This window comes from Python bivittatus, unplaced genomic scaffold, assembly GCF_059951505.1.
Source record: "Python bivittatus isolate LINGU-HERP-01145 unplaced genomic scaffold, Pbiv_v1 ctg000520_np1212, whole genome shotgun sequence".
Classification (NCBI taxonomy): Eukaryota; Metazoa; Chordata; class Lepidosauria; order Squamata; family Pythonidae; genus Python; species Python bivittatus.
The window spans coordinates 2088455-2112155 of record NW_028277080.1 but is presented as its reverse complement, the minus strand read 5'-3'; the positions used below and the strand labels follow the sequence as shown (position 1 = coordinate 2112155).

At 39.6% G+C, this 23701-nt stretch overlaps 1 protein-coding gene across 2 annotated transcripts in view; it reads right to left on the bottom strand.

Annotated features, from left to right (window-relative positions):
• Nucleotides 1-1903: 1903 nt before the first annotated feature.
• Nucleotides 1904-23701, bottom strand: part of LOC103054607 (stimulated by retinoic acid gene 6 protein-like) — a 31769-nt gene continuing 9971 nt past the window's right edge. Inside the window, exons 5-18 of one of the 2 annotated variants that reach the window (XM_088147492.1) lie at nt 23278-23398; nt 20702-20747; nt 18549-18674; nt 15304-15374; nt 13475-13586; nt 11511-11652; nt 10154-10229; nt 9385-9466; nt 7851-7899; nt 7653-7770; nt 6923-7042; nt 5759-5922; nt 5429-5578; nt 1904-3397 (exon numbers count right to left, since the gene is read on the bottom strand). In XM_088147492.1, coding sequence (XP_088003618.1) covers nt 3240-3397; nt 5429-5578; nt 5759-5922; nt 6923-7042; nt 7653-7770; nt 7851-7899; nt 9385-9466; nt 10154-10229; nt 11511-11652; nt 13475-13586; nt 15304-15374; nt 18549-18674; nt 20702-20747; nt 23278-23398 — 1535 coding nt within the window. In that variant the 3' untranslated portion in view covers nt 1904-3239. The remainder of the gene's footprint in view (nt 3398-5428; nt 5579-5758; nt 5923-6922; nt 7043-7652; nt 7771-7850; nt 7900-9384; nt 9467-10153; nt 10230-11510; nt 11653-13474; nt 13587-15303; nt 15375-18548; nt 18675-20701; nt 20748-23277; nt 23399-23701) is intronic. The other variant, XM_025173435.2, reaches the window with a different exon arrangement.

Sequence of the window (23701 nt, the reverse complement as noted above, 5' to 3'; positions counted from 1 at the left end):
ATTGTTATTATATCAATATAGTCTTACATCACTAACTACAATGTAAAAAATTAGCACTTAGCATTCCAGAGAGCATATGTCATCCCAGCCAAGTGATCAAAACACTCTTAGTAACATATCTTGTCAGACCAACTGAAACAGTCCAGATACTGTATATCATCCAGATGCATCTACAGATGGTGGCCAAGCAATTCCAAATGCATCTGGTAGATCCATCTCAATCAGGCTTTCAGCTTGAATATGACATCCTTGAGCATCTGGCAGGATTGCATTATGACCTCCATTATCTTGTAATTTTTTCTGCTTGTACAAAGGGCATTCAAAGGAAATAGAAAGCAAGCTTGACTTTTTTAGCATTTTTATTTAATTTCAATGTAATATAAATACAAAATAATGGTAAAATATTACAGATTTGGAATTCAGAATTACAGATGCCCCCTGATCTTCAAATCACGTCCCTCTTAGGAACACCATCTTTTAAATTTACAAAATCATTCAAAAATGTCCATTTGCCTATTGTAGGCATGTGAGTCAACAGAAATATACATCTTATGTTTCTTAGGAACTATTTGGTGGAAAGTTTCCACATACACAGTAGATTATTTTGGAACATGCTCTACTGAAAATAAACCTCTTAAAACTTTTCTTTCTAGTTGTGACAAGCAAAGATTACTGAGGGCAAGATCCCAATATGAGGACAGGTTTTAGGGCTTTCTTCACTTGTATCTAACTTTGACCCAGATATGTCCTGGCAGCAGCATTTTTTTTGCTGTATCTCTATCGCATCTTCATTTCATCCCCAAGACATGAATGAGACAGGAGTAAGTCATTTTTACCTGTACTGATGTTAAATAGCATTTTCTCTCTTATACTATCCAATGACAACATCAAGGCGTGTACAATACGTTCGGCTTTTTCACCCATGACCTTTAGGTGATTACAGTGACTTGAAACAAAGGCAGCTGATGTAGGAAAGGAATTTACAATACAGAAAGCAAACTTCATGCCTGAATAGTTTTCCGTCAGTTCAAGGATGGGTGCAGAGCACTCCAGCTCAGTAGTGGAGAAAGAGTCTATTTCAGGGTATAGTTGTGTATTTATTTCTTGTCAGCCATCCACATCACTGTAAGTGGGAAAGCCCTTTTATACCACCTCAGTGATGACCTGGTGAAATTAGATGCTATAGGGAAAGGACCTCTATTCAGGAAATCCCTGCACTCTAAAGAAGTTCCTGGAGGAGACCTTCCATTATCCCTGACCACTAGACATGCCAACTGAACTGACTGAGATTGAAATTCAGCGGCATCTGAAGGGCATATTGAATTGATCCTGCTGTGTGCCTTCATCAGAGAGTTACATAAGAGTGAGATGATGGCATGCACACACACCCCTTGGCTTCCCATCACCACCAAACATTCTCTCAACTGATGTGCAGAATAATAATTTTTATTCTACACTAAACAGAAAGCAGCCCCTGTGACACTCACTAAAAGCAGGTTTGGGGAACCAGAATTCCTACTGCTATTCTCCAGAAAGAGAATCGCAGCTTGGTTTCCATCTCAGATATACACAAGTCACTAGAGCAACAGAAAATGTTCATCAACAGGAATAAAGAGAGTGTATTCTCATATGAACGTAAGAGAACTCCAAAATTTGTTAGTATTCTAGCAACCAGACAAGCCAACATTTCTCAAGAATGGTGGTAGTGATGTTGGGATCTAATGACACAATAAATGCTAGACATGCAGCAAGTGCCCATTTAGGAAACAACATTAATATATCAATAGAAGAGAATATGTGCAGCTCAGGGTTGAACTGTGGAGTCCTTGGGGTTCTCTGAGCTTGGTTGTTTTCTTGCAAATGTTTCATTACCTGGCTAAGTAACATCTTCAGTGCTAGAATGGAATGGAATTTGCTCTCTGTTTATGCCCTACCAGTGTTGATGGGAGTGTGGGTTTTGTTTTGTTTTAGGAACTACCCTAATCAAGGAACTACCCTCTGGTAGTTCCTTGATTAGGATATTGTTTACTGCTGATTGTATGTCTGGTGATAATCTTGGTGTTAATCTCTGCTTATTTGGGTGATGATTGTTGGTGAGAAGATGTTCTGGTCTTTTGTTTTCCTTTTTATTGTCTCTTTTGAATAGTGTGTAGATGTTGTTTAATGTGTAGTGTGTGTAGATGTTGCTTATCTCTATGTGCCTGTTGATGGCTGCCTTGTCTGAATACCAAGCTTCCAGGAATTCCCTCGCATTTTTGGATTTCGCTTGGTCTAAGCTGCTGACAGTTTCCCAATTGAAACTATGGTTAAGTCTGTCCATGTGTTGTGAGATTAAGGAGTTTTCATTGTGTCTTCTGACTGCTAGTTGGTGTTCATGGATGTGCTCTGCCAGCCTTCTGCCTGTCTGTCCTACACAGTGGTTGTTACAATCCTTACACTGTATGTTGTAGATGGCTCCTGTTTTTCCTTCTTGGGCTACTGGGTCTTTTGGTTTGCTTAAGATGTTTTGGAGGGCTTTAGTTGGTTTGTGTGCTACGGAGGTGCCACATGGTTATAGTAGTCTGTTGGTAGTTTCTGAGACATTTCTGATGTATGGCAGTGTTATCCTTTTCATAGCTTGGGTTGGTTGTGTTGTAGCAGGTTGAGTGGTCAGGCACTTTTTGATAAAGTTGTGTGGATATCCAGTTTGTTGGAAGATGTTGTATAGGTGGTCTGTTTCCTTTTTCTGCTGTTCTGGGTTGCTGCAGTGCATTTGTGCTCACTTGAATGATGTTCTTACACAGCTCCTCTTGTGGGAGGTTGGGTTGTTACTTTGGTAATGGAGTACTTGATTAATGTGGGTTGTCTTCCAATAGACTTGGGTTTCTAATTTGCTGTTGTTTCCGCTGCTAATGAAGATATCCAGGAAGGGTAGCGTGTTGTTGTTTTCTTCCCCTCTGGTGAATTTTATTCATTTGAAGATGTTGTTGATAGTTTCATGTGTCTTCTCTGGTTGTTCCTTTTTTATTATAACAATGCCACTGTATATAAACAGAGAGCAAATCCTATTCCATTCTAGCACTGAAGATGTTACCTAGCCGGGTAACAAAACGTTTGCAAGAAAACAACCAAGCTCAGAGAACCCCAAGGACTCCATGAATATATCAGCAAATCCCTCTAGCTCAGAGCTCAGATCAAATTTTAAATCATTGCTGATTAGAGGCAATTGTATGCTCAGGGCTCTTACTATACAGTATTTTCTATTTCCGCTCCATAGGTTGCCAGAAAGAAGGATTATTTGGTGAGTCTACCAAATAAGACACAGGTCTTAGCTTCCGGGTTTTCTGGAGACTGGGGTTATTCAAAAGTGTATAGAGCAGCAGCCATCTTGTCCTGGCTTTGTGAGACACTTTGGCAACTAAAATAAGAAACCAGTATTTAATTTTTCCCATGTTCAGCATCAATATTCCCCAGATCATTCTCTTGTTTATTACCAACCAACATACTCAAGTGAGTATGCGAGGTGCTGAGACTCTCTATGATATGCACTGTATTTCAGCTTATCCCTTCCTGTCAAAGAATTCATCTTAGTGCATTCTGGAGCTTCTTTTTTTCAGGGATTGCGGGTTAAGGTGTTCGTTTTTTTTTTTTAATAGTGTAAAGTTTGGGGGAGAAAGATGATAGATCAATAAAACATCTCTAAAACCTGCACAAGTGTTATAACTCCCTGTCTGAGCAGCTCCACCTTGCTAAGAGATGTTATACCCTCAGGTAAACAAAATTTTGGAGTGACTGTGCAGAAAGTTGCAAATGTCACTCTTTCAGCTGATGTTACAATATGAGTTTGGAGGGCAGGGGTTTGCTGTTGCGCACACAACTGCCTGAACAGATAGCCTTTGGAAAGCCATTCCTGAAATCCAGTGTGCATGCTGGCAGAGAGAGCTAAGAGTCCCAATGAGAAAGTAGTGAACTAAGCTGTTCTAGGGCACTATACACTGATGAAGAAAACTCTAAATAAAAGCTCCAGGCTAGCCTTTCAGGTGTCTGCTAGAAGCCTATTATAGCTTTGTAACAGAAGCAGAGAGCCAGGCTGGAAGAAAGAAGAAAAAATGCCAGCTCAGTCTTCTCCTCCACTTGGAGGTGCAAACAAACTAGCCTTTTCTCTGCTATGGACATCAGTTTCCTGTCTAAGAATCTAGATGTTTTTCCCAAACCATTGACCTTTCCCCCTTTTGTACCAAACCATGGCACAAACATGCCTTGGCAATATCTATCTTCTGCCACATCCCTATGATGTTGCTTCATCTTGTCCCCAGCCCCTGAGTGAGACAACATGCATCATCCTTAGCTGAACTGGTGTTAAAGTTCACACAAAAACTTATTCCAATAATATCCAAGGGTAGACTCAAGGTACATAAAATGTATTAGGCTTCACTGGCCATTATTTTGGAGGGAAGTCAGCAGTGACTGATGACAGGGTACAATCAACAGCATGGACAGCAAATTTCATGCTAGTATACTTTTGTATTGGCTCAAGGGTTGGGGGGTGGGAAGCACTCCAGCTCAGCAGTTTGGAAAGACTGTTTCTCCCCAGAGTTGGAAATGTATATCTTGCCAACCAACCACCCTTTACCAACTTCTGGTATATATCTAGTAACCTGCAATCTTTTATTCTGACTACTGTACAGTTAGTCCTCGAATTATGACTGCAACTGGGACTGGGATTGCTATTGCTAAGTGATGCAGTTGTAAAGCATGACATCACATGACTACAGTTCTGGTAGTTGTTATAACCCAAGATGTGCAGCCGCGCACAAGTTAGGGGAGGGGGTACTCGCTACAGTGTGAACTCAGAAAGGCCAGGGAATGGGGGTGCGGGGTGCATGCAATCACAGGGAGGCCAGGAAAAGAGGGCGCAGGGTGCGTGTGTGTGAGTGCAGAGAAGCCAAGGAAAGAGAGCACAGGGTACATGCAATCACACGGAGGCCGTGGAAAGAGGGCGTGGGGGTGCACGCATGTGTGTGTGCAATTGCAGGGAGGCCAAGGAAAGAGGGCACATGCATGTGAGTGTGCGCAATTGCAGGGAGACTGTAAAAAGAGGGCACGGGGTGTGTGCAACTGAAGGGGGGAAGGAGGGTGAGGTGCACGCGAGCAAAATGGTCGTAACTCAAGGATTTCCTGCACTAGAAATATCTGAAACTGAAACTTCTAATAAAGTATAGGACATAAGTTTAACTTTATAATGGAGGTTAGTGCTTAAGGCCAAACTGTTGATGAAATGGAAATGTTTAGTTATGGGACCCACCTTCAAGAGTTCTCCTTTGAATAAAGACAATCTGCAGTGAGCAGAGCTCCTTCTCCAGAAGTGGAGATCCTGTCTTAACCTGCCCTACATCTTATATATTACCTAACATCCCAACAGGCCTTCTGGCCTGTGATTCAAGTTTACCTGTTTCCAAGGGTTTAGACATAGAGATGTATGGAGGAGTAGCCAGGTCTTTTCCTCTGAGTCTTTTGCAAAGGATGTGGCAGAAGCACACAAGGATGGGATTTGCGTGATAATGATCCAGAAAAAGCATTCCAATCCAAACTGAGAATCCTGCAGTAAAATCATGTTTATTCCCTTTTGGTACGTTAATGCAGTTTCTTGTTCTCGCATCCCACCCATCCAACCCAAAGCTTGAAACCAAAGATCACTTGTTGCCGATGGGTGCAAAATTCAGTCTGTTATGTGAAAATATATGAGGTTCTCCTCTGTAAAGTCCTTCCAAACTCTTACCTGAATCACAGTGTTCATAACCTTTTGGCATTACTGTCCTGTCTATCCGTCCAACCAGCCAGGCTCCTAGAATGATGCTGCGGAACAGTCTCATTAGGCAGGAAGTTAAACCCACGACCACCGAATGGAAGAATAAAAAATAACTGAAGTTGATGAAGACTCTCCTGCAAAACAAGAGGCTACCACTGAGAAGTCTCACGCTCACTGTCCAACTGTGGAGGCAGAAACAGACAAATGTGCTTTTGAACTCAGTTGGGCTGAGAGGTGCTGCGTTAGGATTTGGAGGCAGATACATCCCCAATGAGGCTTTACCAAAATATTTGGGAAAACATCGTAATTCTTACCAGCACTCAGTTGAGGAGGTACAATGAAGACTGCAAATTATAATACTGTATCAAGCCTTTGAGAAGATGGGTAAGGTTTATTTATAAGTCCCACAAATCTTAATTCATTAGATACAGACTGTTGTATCAAGATGTTATGTGAGTGCATATAACAAATTTCAGTAAATCTAAATTAGCCTGGAAATGGCACCGTTGGTGCAATATTAAAAGATTTTTGAGACGAATAAGATAAGAAAAACAGATCAACAGACAGAGTAGGATGAAAAGAAGAAGGGAGGAGAGGAGAATGGGCAATTATATAATTAAATCATTCCTAGTTTTCTTCATGTGATATTCAACATGAAAAAGCATTTGAACCTGTTTTCTCTATATCTTAAAATAGCATAATACACAAAGGATTGGCCCACATTGTTCTTCTGAAACTGTATTTTTACTTAATTTTTTTCCATTGATTTTTTAATCTTTTCCAGCCCAGATGTTCTCACAGTGACTAACAAATGGAGAGATTCTCTTCTACTCTTTTAATTCAGCAGAGGCTGGATTAAATTAGCTTTCCTGAGAGCTTATTTAGAAACAAGGCTTTTATTTGCATAAATATTAAACTTAATCCCATCTCACATTTTCACATTCCTTCTTTTTTTGTATCTTCTTCTGAACATTCATTTAAAAAATGAGGAAAGAAAACCTGCAGAACTACACAGTACCTTCCAAAAGATACTGCTAAGAGATGGTCATCTGGAAGCATCCAGGCCTATCAAATACAATGGAAAAAAACTATATTCAAGGAAAAGGAGTGGGAATATCACTCCCTAGCACTGACCTGTTATCAAGTGCCAAAGGCTTTTGACTGTCACTTGGTGACAGTTTTGGCTGAAGAAAAAACCTGCCAGCTACAATCACCTGCATCTTCTTGATCAGTAGGATGATGACAAATGTCAGGCTGGGAGACAGAAAACAAAGAAAAATCACTGCATTTTATAACCAAGCTAAACATATCCAAAGATACGTAAAGAATATTGGAAGGATTGTGTTTAGCGACCAAACTCTTACTCTGGGATCCAAGAGTCTTATGTTCATCATTACACGTTCCATGGTAACCAATTCTATCCAATTTGCAAATTCAAAAGTATTAAAAAAAGATTAAAGATGAAATCCTATGAACATAGTATAGAACTAAATATGCAGGCAGAGGCTTCTGTATCTGTTGTAATGCTGCATTTCTTCCTATCAAACAGACAAACCGCACTTCAAACAGTGTAACATCTCATGTCTGACTATGAATGTTTCTGCAATCCAAGCAGCAGAACAAGGAATCAACTGTACATGGTTTTTCTAGGATGTGCACATTCCTTCTTTGCAACCCAGCCAATGAGGTGGAGGATGGAGTAACTGCCCGATGCCTCCCAGCCCCATCCAGCCAAATTGTCTTCAACGCTTTGATAATTGTTTGCTCAGCATGGGCTTATTATGTGGACAATGCTCACATTTTCAGCTTGGTAGATTCTGAAAGGCAGGGAGAGCAAACTGTTATTGTGACTGCAGGCACTTACATCACAGTTCCCCATTTGTTAAAAAGTTGCATCCACTGGCTGTGCTTCATGGGCAAAATCAAAACATACATAAGAACCATTCCAAATATCCACTGCACCAAATGCATGATCAGGTATCCTAGGAAAAAAAAAATACAACTGGTCAACAGAAGGGGAGACCTGGAAGCCCCCAATCCCATAAGGGAGGTGTTCACATACCCCACAGTATGTATGCAATCTGGCAAGAGGTGAACTTTGATAGTGCTACCTGTTGGTGCAAAAAGCCAAAGAATACGAGAGCTCAGTTAGGAATTCACAAACATACAAAAAACATGTATTTCCAGGAAACCTAAGGGGTATATTTAACACAAGTGCAGAAACAAATTCTGTCAGTATAATGCCTTAAAAGAATTAGATCAGACTGAGTGGTAGAAACTAGGGTGCTGAACCCCTAAATGAAACTTCTTTCTGCCCGAACATTCTCACCCAAGTAAGATTCCAAATCAGAAGAAATTCCAAAAGAAGAAAAATGACCAGAGAGATTTGGGTGAATGACATCCCAGAGGAAAACTAGTTTTCGTTCTTCTATAGCTCTATAGCTCTTCTATAGACTAGCTTCCTAGACTCACAGTTCCTGCTCAATGAGCAGGTGGCAGCTGTGGCCAGGAAGACTTTTGCCCAGATTCACTTGGTGTGTCAGTTGTGCCCTTTCCTAGATTGGGGGTCCAGTCACTCATGCCCTGGTCACCTCATGGCTTGTCTACTGCAACGTGCTCTACATGGGGCTGCCCTTGAAGACCCCCTGGAAACTTCAGCTGGCCCAGAATGCAGCGGCATGGGCAGTGATAGGCATGCCTTGGTATGCCCATGTAACACTGCTGCTTTGCAAGCTGCACTGGTTGCCACTTTGCTTCCAGGTGCGATTCAAGGTGCTGGTTGCTACTTATAAAGCCCTACATGGCATAAGACCTGGTTACTTGAGAGACTGCCTGTCTCCCATAGTATCTGCCCAACCAGTTCAATCTGGCAGGGTTGGCATGCTCCATCGATTAAACAATGCTGCCTCTCAAGATGGAGTTGTTGTGATTCTGGGGACTGGACTTCAGGATTTCAGAGATATGACAGAAATTTATGAAGGCATGTTTCCTCTTAAGGATCAGATTCACAACTTAGAGATCCTCCCAGATCTGGAACCAAGCCTAGACAATCATGCAATATTGGTACGATCTGAGGAGAAACCAGAGTTGTATACCTGATTTGCCCCCTTTTGGAGAAAAACTATCTGGCATCAGTGACTGATGGACTGGTAACTTCGAAGTTATAAAGATGGTCTAGAAATTGCAGTTGGTCAAAACTCTGGCAGAGCAGATGGTAAACAGAGCTTTCCAGCAATATCATATCACCTCCATGTCAAAATAGTTGCACTGATTATGAGCTACTCTTTGAACTCATTGCACACTGCTCATTATATGTATGAATGTTGATATTGTTTAGGTTCAAGCTTCTTACAAAACTGGTTGCATCCATTAAAAACACCGGTATTTTGCAGGTCCTGCCAGATATATGGCTAACATTAAGAACTACTTCTGCTTTCTTCCATGCATTGGTGCTTTCAGGGCAGTTATACAGGCTTGACATATTTTCCATAGTTTAATCTAAATAAAAAGTCATTATAATTATTTATGCTCTATTTACCCTTGTAGCCCAAGCTAGTAGTAGAAAACGTTTTTGATACCCAGGACTGAAAACTCACCACACTTTGAGAAGATGACACTTTCATAGATTCTGACAGAAGTAAGTGCTTTCTGCCTGTCCTCAACAGTTTAATATGTTTTCTAGGAGGAAAAGAAATATAAATATAAATATGTACGGGTGTATATATATACATACACAAACATACATATAAAAACAATTCAATAAAACATATTTATATCTATGGAAAAGGAATGAATCAAAAATATAAATGATTTATGTTGAAAGGTTGGAGGATTAATGAAGTATATAAGGGTAATGAGAAGTTCTGAATGTGAAATAGACTGTTATTTGGTAGTACTGGCAGAATTCTGTCCAAAAGGAAACAATGAGCAAAATTTTGGAAGTCGATGTGGTTTTGTGCCAGGCAGAGGATCCTTTTTTCGCTCTTCATTGAAAAATGTATTAATATGAGAAAGAAAATGTATTTTGCATTTGTTAATTAAGAAAAAATATATAATAAAGCAAATAGGCTTGAATTATGGAACATTTTCCATAGAATATGGAGGTGAAGGTTGGTTGTTGAATGAAACTAGAACCACCTCCTGTTTTCATAATGTTCTTCCCCATACCCATCAATATCCACTATTACCCATGCTGATATATATTAGCTTGTTGTAAGTACAGTAGTGGAAAAAACAGTGTGAAAATGATACTATCCATAGCTTTCTACAAAACTGCACAACAGTGTCCAGGCCAATGAGACCATAGACATTTTCAGTCACCTGATCATAACATCAATGTTTCTACAATCCAGAACATATCTGTACCTGTAGCAGGCTAAGATGTGAAATACATATCCGAGGCACGTGCCAGCAGTAATAACAGTAGTAACAATCCAAACTCCTATGAAGCAAGCAACATAATCATAATTCAAAGATGATTCCCTCACACCTTCTCAAAATACTCCTTACCATGGCCTAATGTGTCTTGATAAAATGTCTTGATAAAATACAAAATTACCAAATAGCCCAGAAATATTTTTCAGTCTCTTTTCTCTCCATTTCTCTTTTCTTACATTTGGGCATGGTTAAACTCATTAATTTTTTTAAATCCCTGCATCTTCTTGTTATTCTAAAATGCAACAACGTTTTGTTTTTCATTATTCAGTTATAAATATGGGCTTTATTCATCAATGCTAATGTTCAGGATAGATCTAGATAGCCAACATTCTAAACAATTCTCGCCAGCATGATGTAGTTTGTCAGTTATTGGAGTAGGTCTGGGGAGATTCAAGTCCAAGTCCACATTCAACTGTAGAAACTCACTGTGTCTGTGGACCAATTGTCATCAATCTGTCCAACCTATCTCACATGACTGCACTGTGGGGAATAAGACTGAAGGAAAGAACACTAAATATACTTTAAAAAATGGTAGAATATTAATTTAACAAATATAAATAATGTAAGTGCTATTGTATATGTTTTTATATGTCCTCGTGCAGTAGGAAATCTGGATGGGAAAACTTTAGGAAAGAAATTAATCTTATATTTGGGGGGGTTGTCAATCTCAGACCAGAGCATAGGACTATGAACATATCTATTTTGTTTGTTTCACATTCCTACTTTTCTATTCAAAGAGCCCTCACAGCAGCTGGTATAGGAGAACCCACTACCTTTTTTGACTTAGGAGCAATGATAGTGTAAAGTAGTCTAGATGGCCATCAACTGAAGCTTATGGGGAGGTGGGCCAAGGGAGAATATAATATCTCCTCCTGAGAAGTCAAGGGAACAGAAAGCTGGGTGACAGCCACCTTTCTATTCTACTGAAGGAATGGTAGCCTTCTCCTTTTATCTTGTTCTGTGGCTTTGAGGAGGCAGTCTTAGCACAACCAAGTTGGGTTTCAATAAGGAAGATGATTCTGCACAAAGGAGAAGTTTCTTTTCCTCAGGTTCAAGTTTAGAGACTTCAGGTTCCTAGCCCTGCAGAAAGGACCTTTTCCAGCCTAGCTGCTCCTCCTCCCACTGAGGAAAGAAAGAATGGGTGTACAAGAGCTATTGGGTGCTATTTTCTTCAATCACTGTCAGTTTTTTGTTTAGAGGTTTATCCCTCTCTTTTTCAATACAAAGGTACACTATGCAACTCACAGAAAAGTAATGCTATATTCACAGAATATTTTGCCTCTACCTTCTACAACATTAATAAACTCTTCAATGTTTTGGATCCATGAATCTGTAGCTTCTGAAACTGAAGGTCTGAAGATGGTCCACAACTGTCTGAGTGGTTTTAAAATTAGGATCTTGGTCATAAGAAATTCAGTCACAATAAACTGGAGGAGAAATGAAAGATAATGCTGGATAAAATGTCTGAAGGGAAAATTACAGGATAATATAAGATTGTAAAAGACACCTCTAGAAATACAAACTTCTAGAGATTCCCATTAGGTCAGAATGCATCTGCAATTGACCTGTAGACCCTCACACCTACAGTCATTTAAGGCAGGGGAGACTGGTTGGCTAAATCCCTCAACAGCAATAACTCCCTTCCGTTGAGGTTAAATAGCAAGGGAGGAACTTGCTGGAGACTTTTTGTACTTTTGATTTTCCCAGTGGCACAGGCTGGCTATGGGCAAGGAAGGAAATAGATCTACGCTCCCCTCCACCCCAAATTTTCCAGACTACAGGAAGGGATCTAGCCCACTCAGACTTCTAAATATAATGAGTAACTTGACGGAATGTAATTAGTCTTGCTAGGCAAGACTAGCAAGGCAAAGCATGCAAAGACTCAAGGCAAAGCATGCAAAGCTAGCTTCTTCTCTGAGTGGGTCTTAGATGGACTTTTCTAGTGCTCCTTTATTCACACTTCCTTTCTTGGGGCCTAATCATTTTCTTCAACCTTAATGTTCATTTTTATTTGCTGTTAACAAACTCTAAACACTAGTTTATAAAGATATTTTTGGTGCCAATTTATGGGATACATCTCATGAGACCTAGGCCTCTCCAGATAGACCAGTGTTTCTTAACCTTGGCAGCTTTAACATGTGTGGACTTCAGCTCCCAGAATTCCCTAGCCAGCATGCTGGCTGGGGAATTCTGGGAGTTGAAGTCCATGCATCTTAAAGTCGCCAAGGTTGAGAAGCACTGAGATAGACTATTAGATACAGGCCCAATATGCCCTTTGGTCCACTATTAGAAGAAAGGGGAAGGGATTTTCTTTGCTTTGGCCTTGTTCCTACATCCCTGACTGAAGAGAGGAAAAGATGTGGCAACAGAGAGTAACTGAGGATAATTTGCTGCATCATCCCAGACTGTCCTGGTTGTGTGGGCAGGCAGAACCTTTTTATTGTTTCTATGCTACTTAAAGTACAGTAAAATAACTTGGCTTGGCTGTGTTCACATATCTTATTAATCCACAATGTATTTCTCTTATTTGTGTCTTAACTGTTATATAAAGCCAGCCAATTATAATGATCGAATACAAGAACTATGGTTATTCAGCAAAGCACGTTTAAAACAAACATTACTTGGCATGATGGGTGAACTTAGTCTGAGACAAAGGAGTACTGCACAATTACCACAATCCTAGGTTAATGCTATATGAGAATTTGGTCAGAGATTGATTTCTAATTGATATTTCCTTTAAGAAATAATGCTGTTCCATTTTTAGGAGTTAATCCTCCTGCCTTCAAAAATATTCTGCATGTATAGAGGCTATTTTAAAGCCTACTTGGTGAGTGAGGATTAAATTGCAAGCCAATGTGGCTCAAATACATGTTGCAAAGAGCACATGAAGGTGTTGAGGCTCTGGCCCCATCTGCTGCTGATACGCAGCGCCCACTGCACTTGCCCAGAATCAGTTAAGCCCTTGAGTCAATATAGACACAAGTAATATGAGTAAAAACATATAGCTTCACTTGAGAAGAAGAGGAGGGACAATTGCAGAAATGGTATTCTGGTATGCCTACATTATTAGCAACTTGGGATAAATTAAATATTAGAATGCACTACACCTTAGCTTCAATAATCAACACCTGTTCTTTGGACTACAAATAAAGCTGGTCCCCAGAATGCTTTCAGTTCAAAGGTGATTTGATCAGACCAGAAGCAGCTGTAGTTTCCTTGCTGAAAGCTTCATGTGTGAGCTTGGCTTACCATGTAAAGACACATGATAATAATGATAACTGTGCTGATTATTCTGCTGGGGAATTTAAAGTAGGGATCCCATTGGTATAACTTTCTCTGAATCCAGTTTTTCTGGGGCTGCCTGTTGGTAGATAAAAATATAGGTGAGTTAAGTAACAAAAAGGAAAAAAATCAGGAAATTCTCCAAAGCTGCTTTGAGTGTGATAAAAGAAGGCTATCTCCCTTCTTTCTCAGAATTTTAAACTCTCCTCCCTGTTTTGCCTTCTTCTATGAATGGAACGCTTATTGTGAGGGCCTTTCTCCCTCTGTATGGCTGAATTAAAGGTGATGAGAATTTATGAATGGCAGAACCAAGAACAAAAACAATGAACATGATATATCTGACCAACGTGCACTATCTTTTCCCAACCTACTTTTGCACAGTATCTTCAGAACAACATTGGCTCATCATCCACAAGCAGTGGTAATTTCATCCATTTTTTCCAAAGGACTTGCCCTTTGTTGCAGCAAAAACAAGAATCCTTAAACAGTCTTTCCTCATAATTTTCAGCAGCATCTGTATGGTCTGGCAACCTAATTTTACCTCTGCTCCCATGACACTGTCTCATGACTGCAGTAGTCTTATTCCACTACTTTGCATTCTGCCAAAGACTTAATTTTTCTCCTTTTAAGTTGCTTCAGAGTTATGATATTTAAACTCACACATTAAATGGGGAGAAGTGCCTATAGCTTAGAGGAGAAGAGGAAAAAATACATGCTGTTGACTATGCTTTAATACAGGTAATCCTCGCTTACCAACCATTTGTTCAGCAACTGTTCGAAGTTACAATGGTGTTGAATCAGTTATACTTACAACTGGTCCTCAACGTTCTAGCCGTCCTAGCACCCCCACAGTCACATGATCGTGATCTGGGTGCTTAGCAAGTACCTTGCACTTACGAGAGTTTACAGTGTCCCATGGTCACATGATTGCCATTTGCAACCTTCCCTGCTGGCTTCCCACAAGCAAAGTCAATGGAAAAGCTGGCAGGGAAGGTCGCAAGTCACTCTGCTAAGTCACTTGCATCCTCCCCTGCCCAGCAGCGGCAACTCCTGGCCCTGCCACACTCATGTTGTGCCACACCTCATGGGCCACTTGCATACACTCCCCCACCTGGCAACAGTCACCCCAGTCCCACTGCACTCATGCCACACCTTATGTGCCTACCAACCTGCTTGTGATGTGCCTGGGACTTGCTTAATGACCCACGATCCTTGCTTAACGATGGCAATGGGGAGAGCTGGGATTGCTGTCACTAAACGATGCAGTCATGTGATACTGCACTTTACAACCACATCACTTAGTGATGGAAATTCCGGTCCCAATTACCATCGTTAACTGAGGACTACCTGTAAACAGCATTCTCAAAATGCTTCTGTCTTCACCAGAATGTCACCAAGAACCAAAGCATCAGGACATGTCACTGTGCCAGCAAGATACTATACTAATACAATAAGGACTGGGTTTTGCTGAGGATCCCAAGGGGTGAAAGGTTCAAAGGTTAACATGTTTATTCTAGGATAAGCTTTTCAGCAGTACAGTCCATATCTTCAAAGGCATCTGATCGTTGTACTCAATCAAACCTTAAACCAGAATAAACCCTTGGGGAGCCACGAGACTCCAGGCTCTTTTCAGCTAAATCTTACTGTTATATGGAATATGAGCCTAGCCATTCTCTTGTTGACAGAAGGAGCTCACTCACCTTAGTATTAGCCTTGTACCTGACATTGGGAAAAAGAAAAAGAATTATCAGAATATGTTAAAGAAAAAATGCGTCCAAGGACAAAATGATCCTCACCCAAGCAGAGGCTTTCTCAGTAGATGCTGGACATACTGTGACTGATGTTCTTCCAGAAAAGCATCTTTCTCCTGCATTGCAAAGAAAGCACAGTTGCACCTGATCCCAGAAATTACAAATGCAGTGTGTGTGTATTTCTAGGGATTTAAAAAACGAACTGAACACATAACCCAGGTTTATTTCTGCTACTGCATATAACTGACAGGGAGCATGGGTAGACCATTGCAAATAATGCAATGTGCCTGGCTGAATTCTTATTCATAGCACATCAAGTGTCTTAACACATTCTCAGTCTTGAGACTCGGGAAAGTGTCATGGAAGAAGACTTTAACGTAATAGAAGCCAAGATGGCAGCAGTGGAAATCAAAAACACAATACAGGCATACCTTGTTTTATTGCACTTTGCTTTATTGTGCTTCACAGATGTTGCATTTATCAAACAGCATCACATACTACAAAGAAATCTTTTGTGAAAGAGTCACTCGATGCAGCAAACTTCATTGTTGTCTTATTTTAATATTTTTTTAATTAAAGTATGTACATTTTTTTAGACATAATGCTCTTGCACACTTAATAGACTACAGTATAGTGTAAACATAACTTTTATCTACACTGGAAAACCAAAAAAATTGTGTGATTCACTTTATTGCGATGTTCACTTTACTGCAGTGGTCTGGAACTGAACCTGCAATATCTCTGAGGTATGCCTGTAAGTGAAGATCTTTTTAATAACCCACAAGCTTTGTGGGTGTGATTATATCTCTAGTAAAAACATTAGAATGGATAATACTTAGGCCAGATTATAATTGTGGGAGGCCTTGCAATAATTGATGTCCCATCTTTTCTGCTGCTGCACAATGTTTTGCCACCATCTGTGCTATGGAAGGTTCAACATCCAAAAAGAATAAAGTCATATAAAACTTGTCTGTCTGCCAGGGTATTGTTGAAAGAAAGCAGAATGTGGATGTTTTGGATATCCCTGTAAACACCACAGTATAATAACATGTACTGGCCTGTTTCAATATCTCCTGTTGCATAAAAGCAGAGACATTTCTCCAATGTTCCTTGTAGAAATGCCAAAGGGAAGTTATTATACCTAGCCCAGAATAAAGCTTTCCTTAGTTTGGGAAATGTCGAGACGTAATTAGTCATTTCACAGGAACCTTTCGTTAACCAGGTCTCCATTCAACTACTCATTGTTGAATGAGTAGTTGTTAAGCAAGGACTACTTGTAAATACTATCAAAATTCAGATGGAGATACTGTAAATAAATATATTCGAGGTTATGGCAGCGCTGAACGAATGGAACTTATGAATGGTCCTCATAGTTGCAGCCACTGCAGCATCCCCACAGTCACACGATCATGATTCAGGTGCTTGGTGACCGGCTCTCAATTATGACATTGCGGGGTTACGCAATCACCGTTTGTGACCTTCACTGCCAGCTTCCGACAGTAAAGTCAATGGAGAAACTGGCAGGAGGTTGCAAATGGCAAATTTTCAGTCCCAATTACCATCGTTAAGTGAGGACTACCTGTAGTCTCTGTAGAAGTGTACGTTTGGCATGCTCGTACCCCAAGAATCTAATGTACTCTGCCAATAACCCCTTTGTCTTCAGTGTTTGTTTGATGAGATTGTTCCAGCTTAGGAGGAAGTCATCAGCCATTATTAATGGGAGTAGCCCCAAGGGGAAGAACTGGAGTTTTAACCAGTAATTTAGCATTTATCTCAATGGCCTAATTTCAATTTTGGGCATCCCAGTTTCCAACCTAAGGAGGGCATTGGCAATCCTTCTGAGCACAGCAAGTAGAGTCCTCAATAATTTAGTTTGGTCTACCTCAAGATTGTTTCTCTTGGCATAGAGCCCCACCTGGGCACCATACAACACAACCAAGTATTATGGCTTAGAACAATTTCAAAGTAGCTAAAATTAGTTCATCTCTGCTACCTGAGGAATTAGGTGAGGGATTTCCCAAAAAGAGAGGGATCAGTTTCAGAAAAACAGATTATTATGATCAGCTGAGCAAGCAACACTCTCAAGAGAGAAATGTGCATGGATCCAGTTAACCACAAGGCTATTATAGAATTTCCTTGCACATGCTTGTTACAGAATACACCTATTAGATTAACACAAGCATTATTCCTTTAATTGGTATTTTTCTAGATATTTCCTTATTCCTATGGTTTGCATACCTACAATGATGTTTGCTACGTAAGCACGGCATACAAAAGCATATTGGTTAGAGATAATTAACGCATAATTTATTATAAGATTGAGACGTGTTTTATACTTTAGCTGTACAATGGCAAAACTTTCTACCTGCTTCTAGCTGCTTGCTATTGAAGCCATATGCTCTTGAAACTTAACCACAACACTTAATAGTTTGCTTTAAAACTGTTCCATTATGATTAATGTTGATCCTTAACTGCTACATGATTACTAATCAATAACTTATAATATGAAGCTTATAATATTGAAAAGAGCTTATTGATACAGACAAGAGTTTATTAATCTCAGGGTCAATTTTTTCTGCTTCACCTCCTTTAGTAAAGAACGGTTTGATGGCTTTGCAGAACTTAAAGCCACCTGGGAGATGTAATCACGATGGGACCCCCAATTTTCCTTAGGGTGGATTATATTATCTATAGGGCTGGGAAAACTGACAAGAATTGGGCAGTATGGTTAAGTCTTGGAAGATGTGATGATACCTGACTCTGGAAGTCAGTTATTAAGTCTTCCAAACATGTTGAACTTTTTAACCAATTTTGGAATGTTACCATTTTCATCCTTAAAATCCTGATTTTAAGCAGAGGGATTTTTTAGTTATTGCAATTTTCCCACAGATTATATGCCACACAATTTTACTTCTCCAGGCAGTTAATGAACCTAAATCATAACACAATAAAGCCAGAAAACCATATAATAACATTCATTAAAAACAATGACGATAACAGACAAAGACATGGCAAGTGAAGCACAAGCCTTAATCTCCAAAGTCTTGTTGGAACAACCATTTTTGACTGCTTTTAAATGACCAAAATAATAGGCAAGAAAGGGATATGACTGCCAGACATGTTTTTGTTTCTAAAATCAGTGAGTTTGATTAATGTTCAGCTTATTTCACTATTCTTTTTCTAGATTTGTCATTGATATTCAATTTCATTCATGTCATTGGAGTACAACATCAAATAACCCAAATAAAGTTGTTAAAAGAGAAGACTTCGGTGCTGATACAAATACTCACGGTTACGTTGTATCTGGATTCAATTCTCACTGCTTTCACAAACATAAAAAGAAATCGTCCTAGCAGAAAAAAATGGCACAGCAAGGATGGCCACATCAGGATTGTGTTACTGTATTCTCCCACAATCTATGCATGGAAAACAGAATTATCAACAAAGTTGCACCTGACCCACTCTTCTTCCTTCCCTGTGCAAATTCCACTTAATTTATGCAGTAAATTAATTGCAGTGAATGCTTAGGCTTGTCATGAGGCTCTTCCCAGAAATCTTGGGTCTTTAGGGGAGGGACACAGTTCAGTGGCAAAGATCTAGTTTGTTCTTATCTGGGGGAAAGATCCTGCCAATCAGAATAGATAATATCAAGCTAGCAGACCAATGATCTGTCCTTACAGAAAATCAGCTATGGAGAACAAAGTCATATGCCGGAAAGGTACAGGTCAGTTTTGTCACATCTGGAGTCCTCAAGATCTGTTAGATTAAAACTCCCATCTCTTTCAGCCAGCATAAGAGTAACCATGCTACTGGTGGATGCTGGAAGTTGTAATCCAACTCATATATAGGTTCAGTGTTGGGGAAGGCAAGTATAGGCACATGCATAGCTGTACACATTTCAGCTGTATGCAGTGGCCACTAATACTACACTACTGGCCATTGAGGGACATGGCCAATGGTTGTTTGGTATCAGGAAGTGAGCCAGCATTTGTGAACCCTTTCATTCTCTGAGTCCTGCCAAAAACTCACCTGCAGTGCTAGATTTCTTTGGATTAGATTAGATTTATTGCCTTTCTAAGTATATTGAATCCATGTACTTTTTGTCTGAGCACTTGCTCCTCATACATATAAAACGCAATAGATTTTGCATAGGCCTCAACCTTAAACTTACATCACATCTTTTCTGCATGGTGCTCAAAACTCATAGGGGATTCTCCTCCAGCAACTAACCAGACCTGTTACACTTTAGTAAAATTGATGCACTGTGTACCTTTTTTCAAATTCAAATATCTTTATTACGGTCTTTGACCAGCCTTTGTAAGAATAAACAACACAACAATTTGTTATCGGGGAGGAGGAAAACAATAAAACAGTAAAACAACATAACTAATTAAAAGTTTTACACAGTTGTATAACAGAATAAAGATATTTGGCCACCTGGTAGATAAGTGTCAAGTCAGCATCCCTTAAAAAGTAATAAACATAAAATTTATCAGTATGGCCCTCAAATTTAGAGATGAATAGAGAGATCAGAGCATGTTTTGGGGCATCATAAAAAGGACACCATAAAAGGACATGAGCAAGAGTTTCTAGCTCCCTGGATCCACAAGGGCAAATTCTCTGTAAATAAGGAGTCCCATGAAATCTTCCTGCCAGCAGTGCTGAAGGGAGGGCATCAAAGCAGGCTCTGGAAAAGGCCTATCTATATTTGCTTAGGGTTAGATTGTACAGATACTCCACAGTAGAGGGTTTGCAGCTATATAACAATTGGCAGTAGCGTTCAGGAGCACTGGTGATATCATTTTGGCAATCAATGTCCCTAATTCTTTCTTTTGCTATTGATTTGGCCTTTTCCAGGATTAATTGGCCTAAATATTCTGGAGAGAGGTCAAGGCTGCAAAGTTCTTCTATACAAGTATGGTGCCAATGAGATTGGTAGCCGTCTGGCATCAGGCCAGTAGCGTCAAACATGATTCTGAGACCTGAGACTAGAATCCTGGTCCAGGCCTGGGCCTTAAGGCTTAGCACATTAGCTTCAAGCCTCAAGACTACATTAGGGGTGCAGTTTGGGGTACTGAGTAGAGTCCTAAGAAAATTCAACTGAATTGCTTCATAAGCCCTTAAGTTTGTATCTGGGCCAAGTTGTATCCCATATAATAGTTGGGCAAGCCATAAACAGCTTGATTGCTACTGGAATGTAATTTGCATCCTGTTGCCTATAAAATTTGGTTATTGTTTGTGTGCTCTTTTGCGCAGTGGAAGTGGCATAATTTACCTAGGCTGTTAATTTCCTAGTGGCCTGAAATAATATGCCCAGGTATTTAAAACATTTGACCTGCTCTAATTCATGGGAATCAATGGTCCACTTGATGCACTGTGTAACTTAAGTGAGCCCACGACAGCCATATTTAAACAATAATAATTGTCATAAATAAGTACTTACATCTCCCTCAGGGCATTCTATAATGTCAAGGATCATGACAACTGACCTGTAAAATACACGGAGTTACTAGTTTCCTAAATCACTAGTAGAGGCTATAGAATAGATATATTCATATTTTAGTTAAGCCAAACTTCTGGTGCACCATCCTCAAACTAGATTCAACATCAGCATCTCTCCCACCTATATGTTACACTGTTTCCTTAATTTCTACATTATTGGCGGTACTGACTGGAAGATTTTGGGAACTAACAATAAATACATTTGGAAAGTTCTGTTTGGAAAAGGATATTCTTGCATGAAAGCAGATCTCCATTGGCAATGGTAAAGTTCTAAAATTAAAGGCAATCCGTACCCATTCTTCAGTGGTTGCTTTCCAGTGTGACTTTCATCTCTTAATCCCCACCGCTATTAGATCTCTCTACCTTTTCAGCAATGTACAAAACAGGGAGATGTTGAAATAGCTATCATAGTTTACTGCTTTGATTTCCCCCGTGTTCTCAGAAAGCTTTTTTCTTAATACATCCACTCTATATGCTAATTTTTTTACTGATATCAGGATATTTGTATTATAATTAATATGTTTTGTTAATGATCATTACAATTATCTTGATTATTGTCAGTATCTGTTCACTATGAATTTCATTTCCCTCTGACTTCATTTCCTTTACCCACATTCCACACACAGGAGCACGTACAAATTCACACCATGCAGATATATATCTATAAACCTAGACTTGGGGCACTTCCACACAACACCACATTCACTACCCACCCCAATTTTCAGTCCTCTGAACCTCACAACACCAGGGATACCCTCCAGCTAAACAACAGGAGAATGCAAATCATCAGTGCATGCCCCCGTGCCTTAACAACTCTTGGCAGTATGTGAAATCACCTCACACACACCCCACACACACACTTCAATACACACAGTGTGCACTTCTCTGACCAATTTTCAAAACAAATAAGCTACTAGGACAAAGGGAAAGTGCCTTGATTACCAAGATGTCATTCTTCCTGCATATAAGTTCACACTGAAAGTTGTGATAGTGACATAACAGCATAATTCTGCAGCCAGCTCTTCTCCCAAAAGCTGCAACCATCATTGTAGGTGTAGAAAGTGTGACTATGTGTTTGCTGTCAGAGACAGAGTACCAATAAAGGCTTGCTTGAGCCCAGAGATTGGAAGGTGCTTACAATATATGAGCAAGAAAACTCAAGCAAGGCAGTTACGAAGGACTGGGAAACTGATTAGAGAGTTCTAAATTCAGACTGCAGGAGATGGGGTAAGACAAGAGTTTCCATGAATAGGAAAAGAGCTCACACCATTTGAACTACACCATAGCCAAGCCAGAAGAAAATGGATGTGACGGCCCAAGGAGGACCTAACATCAATATAGGACTCGTCCCATGTATTTTGTGCATTAGAAGTATAAGATACTAGTCCACCATACTTGTGCCACAATAAATGTATCAGTCTTTAAGATGCCATTCAACTATTGGTTTTGCCTCGACAATGTCCCATTGCCTTCATTCTGTTTAACTAGCTGTTTTTAAGTAGCAGCAAGTTGCTTATTTGGCCATATCTATATTTTCTTCTCTTCTCTTTTTTCTTTCCTTTCTCTCTCTCCCCCTCCCTTTTCCTTTCTGAGCTAGAATGACTTGCCCAAAGTCACCCCACTGGCTTCATGCCTAAGTAGGACTAGAACTCAGAGTTTCCCAGTTTCTAGCCCAATGCCTTTATTCACTACATCAAACTGGCTCTCCTTTTCTTGTTTTATTGTAAGTATATATTGTTACTATCAGAATAAATTAAGTGTTGATGGTTTTGCCCTCAAATTTAAGGTTGATTTAATATGTGATGATTCCTCATCTTCAAGAGCAAAGAGAAAGCAAAGGGTAAGTTGGACTACCAGGAACCTTAGATCTCCTAAGCAGTTATCTCACACCATCCCTGGTCATGAACGTTTAGTTCATAAGCTGAATGGTTTTTGCCCTTTCCTGAGCCTCCAGAACAGGGTGGTCTGATTCTCAGGTTTCAGGGCAGGGAAGGCAAAATGTAGATTGGTATTGACAGTACCAAAAATAGATTATCAAGGATTTTAGTTTGATAGCCATCAGGAACATCAGAACAGCTCTTCTGTCTATTCCAAGTTATTCTGCCGAGATAAAAAAGCTTGTGTGTATTCTGGAGTGGACCTTTGGGTGTGTAATAACTCTGAACTCAGAACTCTGAAACTCAAATCAAATCCTGAGACTCATAATTGTTTACTTCAAGGTTTTCTTCCTCCCCTGATTTGTAAATTTTGGAAATCAAGATATTGGATTTTTAAAAAACTATTAAAACTTTGTTTTAATATCTCTGCTTCACCATTTATTATGGTCTTATTTCTGGAAGTTATGATCTGGAAGAATATCCACAGTTCTACCCTCCTGAGAAGTCAGAGAGATTTCTAGTTAATATTTTTAGTATGAAATCACTTTATTGTAATTTCTCCTTGTGTTATTTCATTAATTGACTCCCACCTCTGCTATGTGTCACTCAGGCCAGAATCTCTTACTAATATTCTGCTTACCAAGACGCTGTGTAAAAAAATCCTAAGATTGCTCCTACAATTTCATGTTTTGTTGAAAGGCAGGCAAAGAAAGGGTATGATGAGATGCCCACTTCAAGAGCCATGAGGAGGATCCAAAATACTGCAGAAGAAAGCACATAAATATATTTTTATTCTGTTCTCCAGCAGTGAATAAGTGGGAAATTCTTTATGACAGCCATTGAATAACCAATATGGAATAGCAAAGCACATGGAGTAGACAATAGAGTACAGTAATAAGACAACACATACTCTGACATTAGCTGTTTAACCTTTGCTGAATTTTACAGACTACAAAACAATTTTTGCAACATTCAGGGAAACGGATTTTTGTCTGAAAATAAATAATTCAAATTAAAAAAATCTCAGTGCACTTTGAGAACTTTGTAATAATAGTGTTATGAGG